The sequence below is a fragment of the Solenopsis invicta genome, chromosome 12 (genome assembly GCF_016802725.1).
Source record: "Solenopsis invicta isolate M01_SB chromosome 12, UNIL_Sinv_3.0, whole genome shotgun sequence".
Lineage (NCBI taxonomy): Eukaryota > Metazoa > Arthropoda > Insecta > Hymenoptera > Formicidae > Solenopsis > Solenopsis invicta.
The window spans coordinates 11,320,178-11,335,753 of record NC_052675.1 but is presented as its reverse complement, the minus strand read 5'-3'; the positions used below and the strand labels follow the sequence as shown (position 1 = coordinate 11,335,753).

The window sequence follows — 15,576 nt, the reverse complement described above, 5'->3', positions numbered from 1 at the left end:
GGTATTTTTAATCGTTATTAAAATCTTAAGATATGTATATTTATATTGTTGAATTAATCATTTTTCTCAAATAGTATGCAATTGGACTATTTATTATTACAAAGTTTTTACACGTCGTGTGCTAAGTAAAAAATACATTTCTAATTTAAAAAAACGTATGTTTTAAAAATACAAATTAAAATTATTAGTAGTGGAGATATAAAAGTATTGTATTTTTAACAATAAATATTTTATTTTATAAATTATTTATCATGTAATAATTAGAATCAAATTAGCTTTGTGGTCTAGTGACAATACTTAGATTAATTAATATCATAAATTTTATTTAGAAAGTGTAACAAATAGCTTAATCTAAGTTTGCATTAAATAACATATCATTATCACCATCATTATCATTATCATTATCATCTTAAAATAAACGTATCTGCCAAAATATGCTTATTAAGACAATTCAGAAAAGTATAGATACCACGAAATTAATTAGCAATATATTCTAATCTCTCTATCAATAACATAGTTTACTATTACTAAGAATGAAATCATAAAAATATAAACACGTTTTACATCATAAATATTGGCACCAATCTGCGTGTAAACAAAATAAGTTTTTTGCTCGGATTCGAGTTTATTTGATTCAAGGGTGAAACTTGTATATACAATTGATTCCTTACTTAAAATATAATTATCAATGTGAATACACCATAGAGAAGTAGACATGGATATGCTATGAGAAGCTTCTGATCCTCCTCTCCCGACATAGTGGAGAAGAGCCTTGAAGCAGAGAGGGATGCCCACGCAACAGCCAGGATTGCAAGAATCAAGCCCATTGGACCTTTCAATGTGGTGAAGACACCGAAGCCTGCCAGAACAACCACAGGCAACAAACAATAGCCCAGTACAGATGCGACAGATGATAGGGTAATGTTACTGCTGCTACTCATTAGGGATTGTAGAATGTACATGAGTATGCAGGAGGTCATGGCCAATCCATATACATAGCCAAAGTGTGCCTTTGAACCAGCCAATAAAAGAAACGCCGCGAGGACCAAACAAAACGCTACAGGTCCTGCTAAATCCGAATCTTGCAGCAAGTAATTTGCATCATCAATTTGTCCTTTCCTGTGGAATGGATTCAACACAGCTAGAGTCTTTTGTATTATTCGATCAGGATCGATACCCAATTCTTCCAGCAAAGGTGGCTCATCTTCCTCTTCCCCAAAACCGGTGGTGCCTGAAAGAGTACCTCAAATAATCTCCAAAATTTCTTACACAATAAGATAATTGATATCTTAAATCCTCGAGCAGATGTCTTAATACAGCTACATAAACAGGCTGTCTATTCCGTTGTACAATAATGAATTTTAATAAATGTTCTTCGAATCATATTCAAGCGACACGCTACATACTTCCGTGTATACCAAAACATCTTCCATTATAAAGTTGTCGCGTGTCACGCACGCATTGGTCATTCTGCCAGCTCGAGGATTAGATAATCGCATCTCGATCTTTTTCTGTACCTTTCGCATAATCATCTTGCGTGTATAGTTCGCCGCCATAGGGGCTTTGCGTGGGGTCCAAAAAGCTCTTCTGCGAGTACGAATACTCGCCGGGCATCTGGTCATACGTTTGGAACTCAAACTGTTGGTTAGGTTGGCCGAAACCGGACGCATCGAAGTTGAACTGGCCTTGCGGAGGCGGTGGCTGGGTCCAATAGTTGTCCTGGCCGGTGTATCCCGACATCTTGTCGTCGTTATCGCGTTTCTGCTTCTTCTTCAATGAATTTTGTTGTTCCTGGATTAGAGCAACTCGAAACAACACATCGATCCACTGTGACGGAGATTCGAGAGGTTAGGTTGACTCACTACTGCCAACTACTGCGAAAATGCGAATTCGCGAAAGAAAATCGGTATTTCAGCGTGCTTCTTTAGCAGCGCGCGGTAAGCAACAGTTTTCTTTTATCTTGGAAAAATACGTTTCTTCAGGAAGAAGTACTCTATTCTTCTTTCGAATAAATATGTATGCAATATGTATATTGCATAAAAAGTGAGCTGTGATGTTATTGCATTATACATTTTTTTCATTTCTCGAATTATTTCTTCTCGTTTTTTCCAGTGACTGTTAAAATCCATCTTCTATGAATATTTCTTTTTCTATAATTTGTTTCCTTTTGTGTCTTGCATTTTATTTTTATTTCTTACTCATTTTTATTTTCTCTTTATTTCCTTTTTTTCTATTTTTAATAATATTTTTAATAATAAGTAATAATTTTAAATATATAATTATCAAAATTGACTAAATTAATAACTTTTATAACTAAATTAAATTAAATTTATATATAAAATTGATATAGTTGCGTTAAAAGTTACATAAAAAAATTAATTCGATTAAATTAACTTATATTAAAAGTTAATTTTGAAAAGCACATTAAATTAGAAATTTGTAATTTTTTAAAGTTAGATTACAAAAAACAATTATAATATGAATCCTCAAACAAAATTTTTAATATTAGTAAATTAATCTTATGAAATAACAAAGAAATATCGTTTTTTTTATATAGGAATGTCTTTCTTTCACATACAATTTTTTTTCTTTTACATAGATAAATTTTTAACTTGGAAAAAAATAAAGTTTATGTTTAAAAAATAACTAGTTAAGTTAAAAATTAAATCATAAAATTAATTAACTTACGTTACGAGTTATTAACTCTTTAACTTTATTATTTTATTTTTAACTTTTCAACTAATTACTGCCCATCCTTAATAACCACATAATTTAATGATAATTTAATTTTATATTTAAATGTAATAAAAAGAACTTCAAAAAGGATTTCTTATACGAAATTGCGGAGACTCATCGTCTTTCAACACGATTCACAATCTCTCCCTTTGTTATTAATTGCAAGGGTGATTAAGGTGAAACGAAGCTGGTTTGTGATGCTTTGGTATCAAGTTATCAGTGCACAATTAGAACATTCATCAGCGTTAAGAGAGTGTAAATTCCGAATCTTCCGTTCGCAGTCAGTTCGGCTCGGCTCTCCAGCCTGTAATAAGGCCCGTAAATTAGCGCCGCTGATACTCTCCCGTTGCGCAATTACAGTAGATTAATGCCGTATTTATTTTCCAGTGCCGATAAATTCCCCCACTGTGCCGATCGGCCGGTTGGAAATCACTAGCCCGACTAGAAAACACTTTATCGCAACAAGTATGCGCACAGAGTGTTTCGCAAACAGAGAAGAGTACACGTTGATTTTTTTTTCTTTTTCAAACCCTTCTCTGAATCCGAATTAAAAAAAAAAAAAAAAAAAATGGCGATGATGAAGAGCCGTTCAATATAGAGATTCACGACACGTAATCTCCGGTTTTTTATATATATATGGATTTACGTGAAGCTCTGGAAATAAGTTCTTCAAACGCGACAGAGTCAATAGCAGTCTGAAGTGAAAAGCTTCATGACGGGCTCTGTATACGAGCTGTATCGCTCCTTCGCCCCCGAGCGGATTGATATCTCGCGATATAGCGATTCAACCTTTACGGTATATTAACTCACTCGTGACTTAAGTAATTCTCGGCACGTGGTAGGAAGTAAAGCTGTTCGCGATGAAGGAGATGCTAACGGTATGATCTTGAGATGGTCATTCGAAATTAACGCCCGAGTGCGTCCATTACCGGAAATCGACGTGTTAACCCGTGTTACTGACCTTCTCAATCGATTAATCCGTTCCGTGGGATGATTGCTTACCGCTGTCGATGATTGTTGAAAAAGAAAAGAAGAAAGTGAGCTAATTTACCACGCTAATACCTCGATTAGCATAATTACACGATACGATTGAAGTAAAATATTGCGTTAAATTTTACACGCTAGAATGCATTCTGCTAAAAAAATTTGTAGTAATAAAGGAATGAGAGATCAATATTCTTTACTTAAAAAAAAAAACTAAAAAAATACAAAAATATAATTGAAAGAAAAAACGAAAGAAGAAACTCGATTTGTTTACCGCGTCGGACTAGGTCATAAATTCAATGCTTTATTTAATTGAGATACTTTACTTAAACTCTTTGACGGCGATAACTTTTAACTTAATAGCGCGATACTTTATGGAAACTTTTTAATATAACTTTCAAATTCTGCGAGCAATCGACTCTAATGCAAAAATCGCGACTGTCCGTAGGGATTAAACAGCCCTCAAAGTTCTCCTTCATTGCTCTTCGAGTCTTCCGTGGCGATTCTCCTATGGCTCTCTCCGGGATTATCGGACGCAAAAATCGTTATTTAATACCCCCGTGTGAAATCCAGAGGGGGGGGGGGAGGGTGTACTCTGTCCTCTCGAACACAATATCGTAAATCCACCGTTTAATTGCGCCCGCGAGGATCCGCTTTTACTATCGAGGCCTTACAGATTAACCCTACTCAAACCAGCTGTTTCGCCTTGCGCTCCCAATCTCCCGCACTATGTTCTTTCGCGAGCAACGTCCCTCAAGCGATCACCTTGTCCTACAAATAATGTTCTCGCTCTCTTGGGAGGGGAAAAAAATTTATTACATTTTGCGTTTTGATGCGTTAAACTTGTAGTCAAATTATATCCAATTTGAATTATTTCTAATCATTTTTATGGGTCACTAGTTCTCTCAACGTTATTTAACAACTAAAATAATAAAGTTAAACAATTTAACCTGTAAAATGTTAAATTTGAGTCAATTTTAATTTATCATTTATTATATAGGTGTGTACGCTGCTTACTTTGATTACTAAGTAATTCAATCACAGAAATAGGTTGATTAAATGAGATTGTTCTCTTAACTACATATTTTGTGTTAAAATAATAAATTTCGGCACACACGTGAAAGTGAGAAATAACAAATTTAATTCAAAGAATTGATTCAGACTTGATTCTTCATTATTTAAACATATTTTAATGTTTTATCTGTTCGTACAAAGTGATAGATGAAATATTTGTCAGATGGTATACCAAACGAAAGATAATATCTTTCTGAATCATGGGCTACAAACTACTATTTCTGTTGCTCACTTCAGGTTCATCGCAAGAACATTGCTACTCGGTTTCATTGTTGCGCGACGAGATTAGAGAGAGAGAGAAAGAGAATTGGTAATGTGACCGTTCGCCATCGGCAATACGGATATTCCAGAGTGTAAATCAAGCTAGATTAGAATAGAGGGTTAAGGTGTGCCTTCGATAGCGGTTGTACGACAATCGAACCCGCGAACCCACAGTCGCCAGGTCGAGCCGAGGGCCGTCTCGTAAATTACTGAAGGAATCAATATCGATTCTCCCCCACTGTGCCACCGAATACTCTCTGAGGAGAGAAGCTTTTATAGGAGACCCTGCAATTCTGCGAACTTGCTTTTACGAAGGATCACAATCCGAGGCTAATTCCACTTCGAAGTAAAACTCTTAAGTAACTAGAATAAAAAAAAATTACATCGATGTCCGATTGATATTTTTAATAATAATAAAAGCTAGGAGTTTATTTTGATCTCTGGTAAGACACGTAAAAAAACACGGAGAAACAACACGAAGACAAAGAGAGTACATAACATTAATTATATAAATAAAAATTTCTCACATGTCTCAAAATTAACAGAAACTAGCGAAAATTATATCGTCAGCGAAAACAAGGATTTAAATATCTCTCCTGCGTGTAAGACGTAAAAAGAGGGAAAGAGTGTGGAGACAATTGTGATGAGATTCGAAGAAATGGTGGTGTTGCAAAATGTCTAAAATAGTTTAATACCATTGTGTGTCATTATAATAAACAGATTCGTCTTCATGATTGCACATTGACTTGTGCCATACCATGTCATTTTACACAGGTCTCGCGCTCTCTCTCATCTCTCGCTTTGCATTAATATTCATACGAAGAATGATGCGTCCGGTATTAAAGCGCGCTCGTGAATGATTACGAGCGTCATTTCGCGGGGAGTTTGTTTCGTCTTTGTGCGAACATTGCTCAAGAGTCACCCATCCAATTAGACCATTCTGATGTGTTTAATGAGACACTCGATATCGATACGTCAACTTTCCAACACATCCACAGGCCGTTTCAAAACACAACGGCGAAGATATGATTCTTCATAAATATTAATGAAATGCAGAATAAAATTTCGTTAGAAGCAGAAACTAATTAAACAAATGTTTAATCTTTTTAAAAGAATGAATCTTAAATGTCATCATAAGAATTTTAATGCAAAGTGATAAGATTGTATGCAAGCAACAATTGTCTTACTTTTCTTATTTAAATTCCATTGCATTATTATTATCTATGTTATTTTCTATCAACAGGCTCAAAAAGTTGAAACTTTTTTAATTCTTATGAAAATCAGTAGGGTTTTTTAGATCATTGATTACGAATGTGCCCTTAGATTCCTTCCCATTAAATCCATTTTAAATGTTGAACTTCTGAATACTAATTATTCGTAATTAGTATTTGAAAAACCCCTAATACAAAATATCAATTTAATACAAAAATTCAAAAAATTAATCGATTTTTGAGTACTATCTTTTAGTTCAAAATGTGCTAATGATAATAATCATTGTTGCATTAATATTTTAATTAAACCACTCTCATTAATATTACTGTTTCGTTACTATAATAATATTCTGTGAGAGCCGTGTATTCGTGATGATACAACACGCATATTCGAATGAATTAGAATATACATACATATATTCTAATTTAAAATATTACTAAATTTTAATAAATACCCATTTCGAATAGAACTAATAAAATATTTTCTATAATATTTACTAAATATAAATATACATTTATTTAATACAAAAATTACTAATTTAATTTAAGTATCATTTCTTCCTTACAGAGTAGATGTTTATGTACCGTAAGTAAATATTTTATCAATACTATTCAAATAAATATTTATTAAAATTAAAAAATTTTTTCTCTTAGAATATACACATATATATATATATATATATATATATATATATCGTTGGAACAGTCTGTAGGAGAACGTGTTACCTAAGTCAGGTCAAAAATACAAAACCCACGCGCACTTGCTTATCATGCATGCATACGCGCATAGTTATGGACTTTTCAGTACGTGGCTGCTCAATATATCTATGAAAAATCGGGCGGAGTGACACACGTGTGGAGGAACGTTCCCAAGATACTCATTCGAGATAGGATTGGCGTCTCGGCACAACTTCTACACATCTACATGTGTGTATTATAAAGTTTGCGAGAGAGAGCCTGCTCGTGATTTCGCTCCGCCTCGGGCAGAGGATGGTGAGAGCGCCTCCGAAGAGAACGCGTTCTCCTCTTCTCGCGGGGCGCGTCGCGTCGCCAAGCGCGATTAATTAAGCGACAAGCTGTCCCGCGTGTAACGGACGACGTGTGGGGTGGGGCTCCCGTGGTTACCCGTTCGCTCGCGAATTCAATTACTCGACGATTTATCTGCCGATAGTCACGAGGTCGTGGAAATGCGAATCATCGTAACGCTACGCGACATGCGCGGACGTGCAGCCATGCTTCTAGCGAACGCGTCTCTTTCTTTATGCATTATTTACCTCAAAATCGAAGCTGGAAAAAATCCCAACATTTTTTTATTAATTTTGAGTTGCGAATAATTCGCGAATGTGCGTGTGTGTAGCAGAGGGGAGAGCTATTGAATTGAATATATACCGATTTCCTAAATCATGTACCTTTTCAATATTTTATATTTTTATTTTCATATAAGTAACATATAGTTAATATTTTGTGACAAAAATATGAAGTAAAATGAACAGAGAAATAAGTATTATAGCCAAAAGTTTAACGAGTTACATCCTTTTGTGCGTGAGAATCACAACTTTAAATACAACTGATATTAATTTTTCATCGATTTATATAGCTGATAATTTAATCAAGCGATTTTATATATTTGATTTTTTATATTTACCATATGTTTTATTTATTAAGAGATTTATTATAGAATATTTTACATTCGCCATATATACATATTTTCAATTATTATTAATAGCGAATACGATTGGACACACTAGTGCGCACTGGTTCATATTAAAATCATACACATATTAATGTAAATATAAATGATATGTGATGTGCAACTTTTACACTTAAGTTAGATTAATATATAGGCTTTAATGTGCATCAGCGTGCATTAGTGCAGTTTGATCAAATTTACTAAAAAGATTAAATTAATGTTATATGAAATCTATTAAGTTTCTTAAATCGTAGACTACAAATTTTATTACAATAAATAGTATTAACGTAGGATTGATAGGTAATAATAGTAATACTTAAGATCCACAAGAATATATTAATTGTAAAAATAAACTGAACCAGTTTTATTTCGACGTTTTTACTTTTCGACGTTTTTTCTTTATTGTTATTCACTAATTAATAAATATTCTTTTGATAAATTATTAATAAAATAAGTATTAGAGAGTTAATAAGTCCTTATATTTTTTATTATTTTAATTCACAAGTTTGACAATACATTCCAAGGCGATACGATTTCGTATCTTTTGCAAAGTGTTGCAAAAAAGATGATAATAAATTATTTTGTTATTGAATGGCTAAATATTGTTACAAATATTTGAAACATCAAACTACAATTTCCAACCATCCATTTGCATAAAAACCAAATGGGAAATATAACGAAAAATATATTATAAGTAGTACGCATGCTCTCCTATATGAATATATTAATATAATATAAAAACTTTGAATCGATCGATTTTCTGAGCCTCCCGCTCCAAATGTTATCAAAGCGATAACATTTGGAGATGCCATATGTCGTGACTGTTCAATATCCGGCATTACGGAAATCTCTGAGTAGCGAAATCTCCTTTAACCCCCCTGAATCCCACCCTGAATTCTCTATGCGATGATATCGTTTTATTTCAATTCAGTTTAAATAACGTTTACATCGTACTTTTAGAACTTTCATTCTAATTTTCGAGACGTAATCGCGCGGCAGTTGATTATTCTACGAATAATTGAACTCTCTCTCCCTCTTTCTCCTTAATTCTCTCTTTCTTTTTCTCTCGTTTCCTTACCAGCGAGAAATTCGATACTTCGTATCGCCTCGTCGTATCTAAATGCATTCCGTTCGCCGGACGGTCGCTATATCCTCGTCGGTACGGAGGAATAATCCCGTGGGATCCGAACGAGTTCGCCGGCGTTTTAAGCCGGAGAAAACTTTCATCCGGTTAACCGCGCGTAAAGCCAGTGCTTTGGTTTTCTATCCTCGAGACGCGGAAAAAAAAAGAGCAGACGTAAACTTCCAAAGAACATTTCCAGCTGCGATTTTAAGGTAAATAATGCGTAAGCGCAACAATTGTAACAATGCATAATTGAAAAATTTGTCCAGTTCAAATTTCGACATTATTCGCATCTGACATATGATTACATCATGAAATTGTATAACGTACAGAAAATTTCAGAGAGGAAGGAGGACACAACGGCACGTCGCGTCGCGTCGCGACGCCTTTATTTTATGGTCGTTACGTTATCGCTCGGAGAACCGAGGACGCTATCGGAGACTCCGAGAAGACGTTCTTCGCGCGCGCGGCGAATGATTAACGTTTCTCCGACGTCCGCCTTTAAATTTCTGCGCGCGGAAAAGAATCCGGCGAATAAACGATCCGCTCGCTCTGGCTCCCCTCATATCTCCGAACGCGCGGCGGCGCATCGTTCATCGTGCGCCGGCAACTGATATCGGACTATTAGTACCGTCGATGGTACCACTATTAGTCCGTCCGAGCGATGGAGGCTCGCGTATCCCGAAGATGTTCCCTCTCGGAACGGGTGATCCTTTTTCACGCCGAGCCAAGCCAGAGAGGCCATCACAGCTCAGTCCCCCACATAAGGCCTGGGATGTGTCTCAGCGTTTGCTCGTATTCGAGCGAGAGGGATCATTAATCGCGCCCCACTGGCATGGTTACATGGATTTTAGTTCTCGATCGAGATCTAATCTCGATATTCTTCCTCGGCGCGAGCGTATCTATCTTATGGCGAGGGTACGTCGACCTGCTAGTATCCTTTATCGTACTGCTTGGATTTTTGCCAATTATACTGTTAAATTTGTAGCGTCGAATTCTATCCAGTTTGAGTTACTTTTAATCATCTTAATACGTCACCATTGCTCCTACTCAATACGTCGTCAGTTAAAACTAAAACAATGAAGTTAAACAAGTTAACTATAAAGATGTTAAATTTGATTAAAATTTAATTTGTTATTTACTAGATACACACGTTAATACGGGAATTATTTTGAAACTAAGTAATTTAACTACAGAACTGGGCTGGATTAGATGAGATTGTTCTTTTAACTACACATTTTGTGTTAAAATAACAAATTTTGACACACATAGAAGTCAAAAATGATAAAAGGAATTGATTTAAATTTCATCAAGGAATTAAATTTGATTCTTTAATATTTAACAGTGTACGTATCACGCTTGAAATTACCTGAAAACATGATTGGCACAAAATCAACATTTCCTACATTTGATTAATACTTTCGCGACATCGTTATCGTTTGGTACAACAGGAAGGAAATAAGATAAAGCGATGTGAGAAGTTGACTCATTGTATCAGAATTACAGAAATACGCTGAGCCCATTGAGATTCATTGAGAGAATGATGAACGTACACAACTATATTTGATTTAGGCTGTTTGCTTATCTGAACGCTGCGCGCCGCTAGCCCAGTTTAGTTTACGCCGTGCTCTGATTATTCGCGATTACTCAATTGGCCAAGTCTTAAACAGGTATGCAGGGGAGCTGAGCGACGGCATCAAAGCGAGAAATACGGCGCGAATGTAACGCGAATACTCTGCGAAATTCGGAGAAGTTCAGAACTTCTACGAGTCATGCCGGGTGGTAAGATTAATCTCATTTGCTCGGAAATTCTCTAGGGACGATGAAGATCGCGGATTCCACATTTTTCGAGTGCTCGAAGAACGCCTGCGACTGCTGCAAGTGCAAACGTTCTTTACAATGTCCGCAAAAAATATTTAATTGCGCAATCGCGCGACCATTAAGTTCTATCTGAAAATGTAAAAAAAAAAAAATTGTCCATGCTTGTCGTCCCGAGTAAAAATTTTTATTGAAACGTTTAATAAAGAAATTAATCGCAAGATTTTTCGAGAAAAAATTTTGAATTTTGTAGACAAAAATTTGTATTTGTGTCTACTCTGATTCTGCTTAAATATTTGTATCTTTTTAATAAATTACTGTTTATTTGGCTCGTTATTTGGTATCTCTAGTATTCAAAGTATTTATTCTACTACTCATCGTTTATTCATAATGCTTAGATATGGTTTTAAATTAATTTCAGCTGTTGCTCCGTTTATTGCTTGCAATGGTATCTTTGTTAATCTCTCATTGTACATATATTTAACTTTGCTAACCAATAAAATTATTATTATTATTAGTAGTAGTAGTAGTAAGGATCGAGTAACTTTCTCAGAATTGTACTGATTACAATATTGTGCGTGCACACATAAATTAGAAATACTACGAGACGATTTGATAATCTGACGTCCGCTCTGTAGTGGTCTACCTCACAGTAATAACTTGCGATATACAAGAAGCTAACCAGGTGTTAACCGCAGCGCAGGAAGCGCGCAGGAGTCTGCGAGGAGTCGCCGGTCTCTCGCAGACGCGATCGATTACCCCCCTGCGCCAGAGCGAGAAGAGTCCGTCGCTTTTTCCCAGCCGGTCGTTGCGCCCGGTATGGATTAATGTAACGTAGGTAATGGCTCATTAACGAGAGCACGTTCCGACGCGTCCGAGTGAGCCGTAAGAGCCGCTGCTCTCGACCTTTGGACCGCTATATAAATCTCGAGCCTGGTTTGCTCGCGCATTCCACGATACGTCACTTATACAGGGTGTCCGAGCTTCAACGTCCACTTTCTTCGATAAACGCTCAAAGTTGATATTTGGAAAGATATAATCGGACGACACTTTAGATTTAAACTTGAAACAAACCACGCGATCTGTCATCGAATATTTTAATGTTTACTGAAATAAATTCCCTAAGAGATAAAAAACAAATTTTGTGGCAAAATAAAGACTGCTTAAAGATTTAGCGTACCGCGATTTTCAATCGCTTGTATAATCAGAAGACTGTTGATCGTTGGTTCGACATTCATGTCGAGGAAACGTCGACGGTCAGAATCGCTCAGATCGGTCGGCAAAAGCACGGTGTGTTATTGTCTCACCCTGTGCACGTATACTAGATCGGGGTATCGTGCTCGATTTACTCGCTTCAATCATCGAACGCGCGCACTTCCTCGGCCAGCGAGCCGCGGGAAAAACGTGGACTTCTGTTTATTGCGCGTCCGGTAGTAGACCGGCGGCTTCACATCGATTACCGGGGAGACCGGAGCGTTAATTACTTTCGTGTTTCAGGGTGTGCAAACACGCGGCTGGATACGTGCTATTCACCGTGGGCGTGTGCGAAACGAGCAGACGCTTCGGTTAGCGTCGAAACTACATTCTCCGCCTTTCTTTTATTTCCGCGGACGGTTCGCGCGTTATCTTTAACCCCCTTGCGCGTTTCGCGATTACTTCGAGATAATGCTGATAACGCTGAAATATCCGGATGGCTTCGTATTCATGCTCGGTGCTACGCGGGTATAACATGATCAAAGATTTACATTTTGAAAGCTACGCGAATATTCATTAGATCGAATCGAGTATTCTTATCTGAAAGCAAGGTTGATGGCTCTAGAAGGTTTTTCCAAAATACGAAAACTTATTTTGTACTCTCTAGTTCGCTTTATGTAACCACTAAAGGCAGCTTCAAACAGCCAAGATTATGCATTTGCATAATCCAAGAATATCATGCATCCAAATTCGAATCGCGAACCAGGTGCAACATATGACTCGCTGCATCAGATACTCCTAACTTATTTATGCTCTGCGAAATACGATCCTGTAGCAGGAGGAAATGTTTATCTCGTGCGAGTAAACACTGTTTAGTAGTATCAATGTACTTACCGTTATCCCAAGCGGCTTCCTTAGTCCTAAGTAATGCAGCCAATCCGATGTTGTCTTTGGGCATAACACGATTCAACATATTGTCCGAACCCTCCGCGTTCGCCATTGCCAATTGATTGAATTCAACTAAATGCTCCTTTATCAAAGAAAATCTGCAAATGAAAATGAAAAGAACAGATGTAGAAAGGTACAAAATCAGGCCACGTATTACGGCATAAAATATTCCGCGAAACATTAAATATGTTCTGTAGAATATGAAATATATTTGAGTATAGATTCAAGTATACTATATATAGAACAGTATTAACGGACTATCGAACAGGAGAAATAATTTGGAGTTAAAGATTCGATTTGTCTCTCCTCTGATCGCATCGGAAACCGCAATGTCGATTACCATTGCAGGACGTCGCGTCGAGTCGCCGGGAAGGAAATTCCCGGTCCTTTTTCAATCAGTCGTCCAAGTTCCGGTAAATGACCGACGAGACTCAATTTCGTCCCGTGAAAACGTAGAGGAACTTGACGCTCGCGCGCGCGTTACAGCTTGGACGCGACGTCGTCCTCGAGGCAGGACGATTTTCGTTGCAGAACGGAGAATTCGTGAGCGAGGCATATCACGTACGCGATGTAGAATACCCCGGACTTTCTTTTCTTTCTACCTCCTGGCCTGGCCCGCGCGTAGCACGGCCGATATGTGAGGCACGTATACTTGAAAAATATATTCTTCTCCGAAGACCCATTATATACGAGCTATCATCCCCCTCCGCTCGCAGCCAACCTTTCCTCCCTCCGTAAACAAGATTGAATCAACGACGTCATCCGCAGTGTCGCTCAAGGGAGAAGAAAGAGGATTTGGTAAGGACTGGCCAAAAATAAGAAAGAGGGTCGGAGACGCGACGGAAATCACGAATGCGTAATTGACTTTTCTCTCCGCTGTCTGAAACAGCTCTCTCCGACTCCGTTCTCCGGTTCATTATTGAAATTGAAAAGACTTTAATGCAAAGATCGCGAAAGCTTAAGAAACGACATGCAATTAAAATTTATAATAATTTATAAAATACAATTTGTAAAAAAAGAATATATTATTTAGAATAGTACATTCATGCAACATAATAGCTATAATAATTTATATTCATAATGTAGTTCATGCGATCCCTTTCTCTCACGTTCCAAAATAAAAGTAGCAACATAATAATTATAATAATTTATATTCGTAACGTAGTTCAAACAACCCCTTTTTCTCTCACGTTCCAAAATGAAACTAGCAAGTCGGAAAAACGTGTATCGTTTAACGGTTTGCAGAATTTTACTGACGTTGCTCCGCGCGAACCTTAAGCTTTCCTCTCTCGCTCCTTTCCTCACCCCAATTTTTTCCTCCTTTTTTTTAAACAGCATGTCGACATCGCGCCGTATAACCCACGACGAGGCAATAAAACCGGGAATGATCGAGGGGCGAGCGCTGAAGGCGGAAATTGAACGCGAGTTGAACTTTACGCTCATCGCGTGAACGCTGATTTGGTTCGGTCGATTTGGTCGCGTTGTGCAGCCGGATTAAAATCGACGGCCGCGTCTTTGCGAGCCGTAAAAGCGACCGTAAGCTCCTCCTTTTTCCTTCTCTTTTTCACCTTCGCCCGGTCAAGCCCAACGAAACGGAGGTGAGAAGAAGAGAGAGCGCTACGCGACGCAGTAGTACGAGTCGTTTTTGATCAGACCGAGCGACGCGGCGCGGCAATCGCTATTCGACGTGGGCAACGATAATTCTTTGCGGTTTCGTGCCTATAGCCATACAGGATTACCTTTAACGTGCCTTAACAAAACATGTCTTGAATAAAAAAAATGCCCTTTTCTAAATATTTTTAGAAAAAGACGCTTTTTTAATGAAGACACGTTCGTTAAATAATTTTACTGAAACTTTCGTGTCCCTCTCATATATCTTCGAATTACGACCCTCTTTCTCCCAACCAGCCGGGCACACGCTGTTTAATACTGCAAACGATGCGGTGGTTAAAACGGCTTGCATCCCGCCGCAGAGCGTTTAATGGATGGTTGGAAGGGGGAGGGAGTTCGCCATCGACCTTAATATTGTCACGCAGAGAGACATTTACTTTGCCTATTTACGACGGCGGGTTATAAAGGGAACCGTTACGCGGGACATATGCATACGGGCGCATTAATCGCGTCTCGATGGCCCCGGGGCCGGCATTGTGGTATCGCGGAGACCTGCCATTATGCCGCGAGATACCGAATGAAAATAAGCATTAGTCGAAACAGATATCTCGGGCAGAGGAGCGGCCGGGCGCGGATGATTAATGCATCATAGACAATGTGCACGTGCAGCTGGGACGCTCTCGCTCGATGACTGTCGCAAAGGCAATTTGTGCGTATCGATGCAGCAATACGCGCGACGATATCAGGTTCATTGAAATCGGAACTGTGTCGCGTCTGTGCGCGACGTGCGAGAGGAAATGAGCATGAAATTGTCAGGTTCGCCTCGTTTTTCCCTACGCGAAAAGAAATTTTCTCTTTGAGAATTGGCTAAGAAAGTTGGGATCGCGAGAATATCCAATAGTTTTTTTTTTTTTTTATTACTCTTA

The 15,576-nt window shown here is 37.7% G+C and overlaps 2 protein-coding genes across 3 annotated transcripts in view; both read right to left on the bottom strand.

The window, feature by feature from the left end:
* The window catches only part of LOC105199374 (CCR4-NOT transcription complex subunit 6-like), a 513,220-nt gene that overhangs the window by 5,341 nt on the left and 492,303 nt on the right, over positions 1–15,576 (bottom strand). For both annotated transcript variants that reach the window (XM_039455717.1, XM_011166454.3), the window contains exon 6: positions 12,986–13,137. In XM_039455717.1, the coding sequence (XP_039311651.1) occupies positions 12,986–13,137 (152 nt within the window). The remainder of the gene's footprint in view (positions 1–12,985; positions 13,138–15,576) is intronic.
* Positions 74–1,873, bottom strand: LOC105199373 (protein YIPF5). The gene is made up of 2 exons (XM_011166452.3): positions 1,518–1,873; positions 74–1,231 (listed from the first exon to the last, which is right to left on the bottom strand). The coding sequence occupies exons 1-2, from the start codon at positions 1,738–1,740 to the stop codon at positions 672–674; spliced, it is 783 nt and encodes a 260-aa protein (XP_011164754.1). The 5' UTR covers positions 1,741–1,873; the 3' UTR covers positions 74–671.

What these genes read in the sequence shown, in the direction of transcription:
- LOC105199373 (XM_011166452.3), bottom strand. Translation starts at nt 1,740, where the DNA reads ATGTCGGGATACACCGGCCAGGACAACTATTGGACCCAGCCACCGCCT. An exon ending in GCAAGATGATTATGCGAAAG is followed by an intron (nt 1,232 to 1,517) that starts GTACAGAAAAAG and finishes GTACTCTTTCAG; the next exon opens with GCACCACCGGTTTTGGGGAA.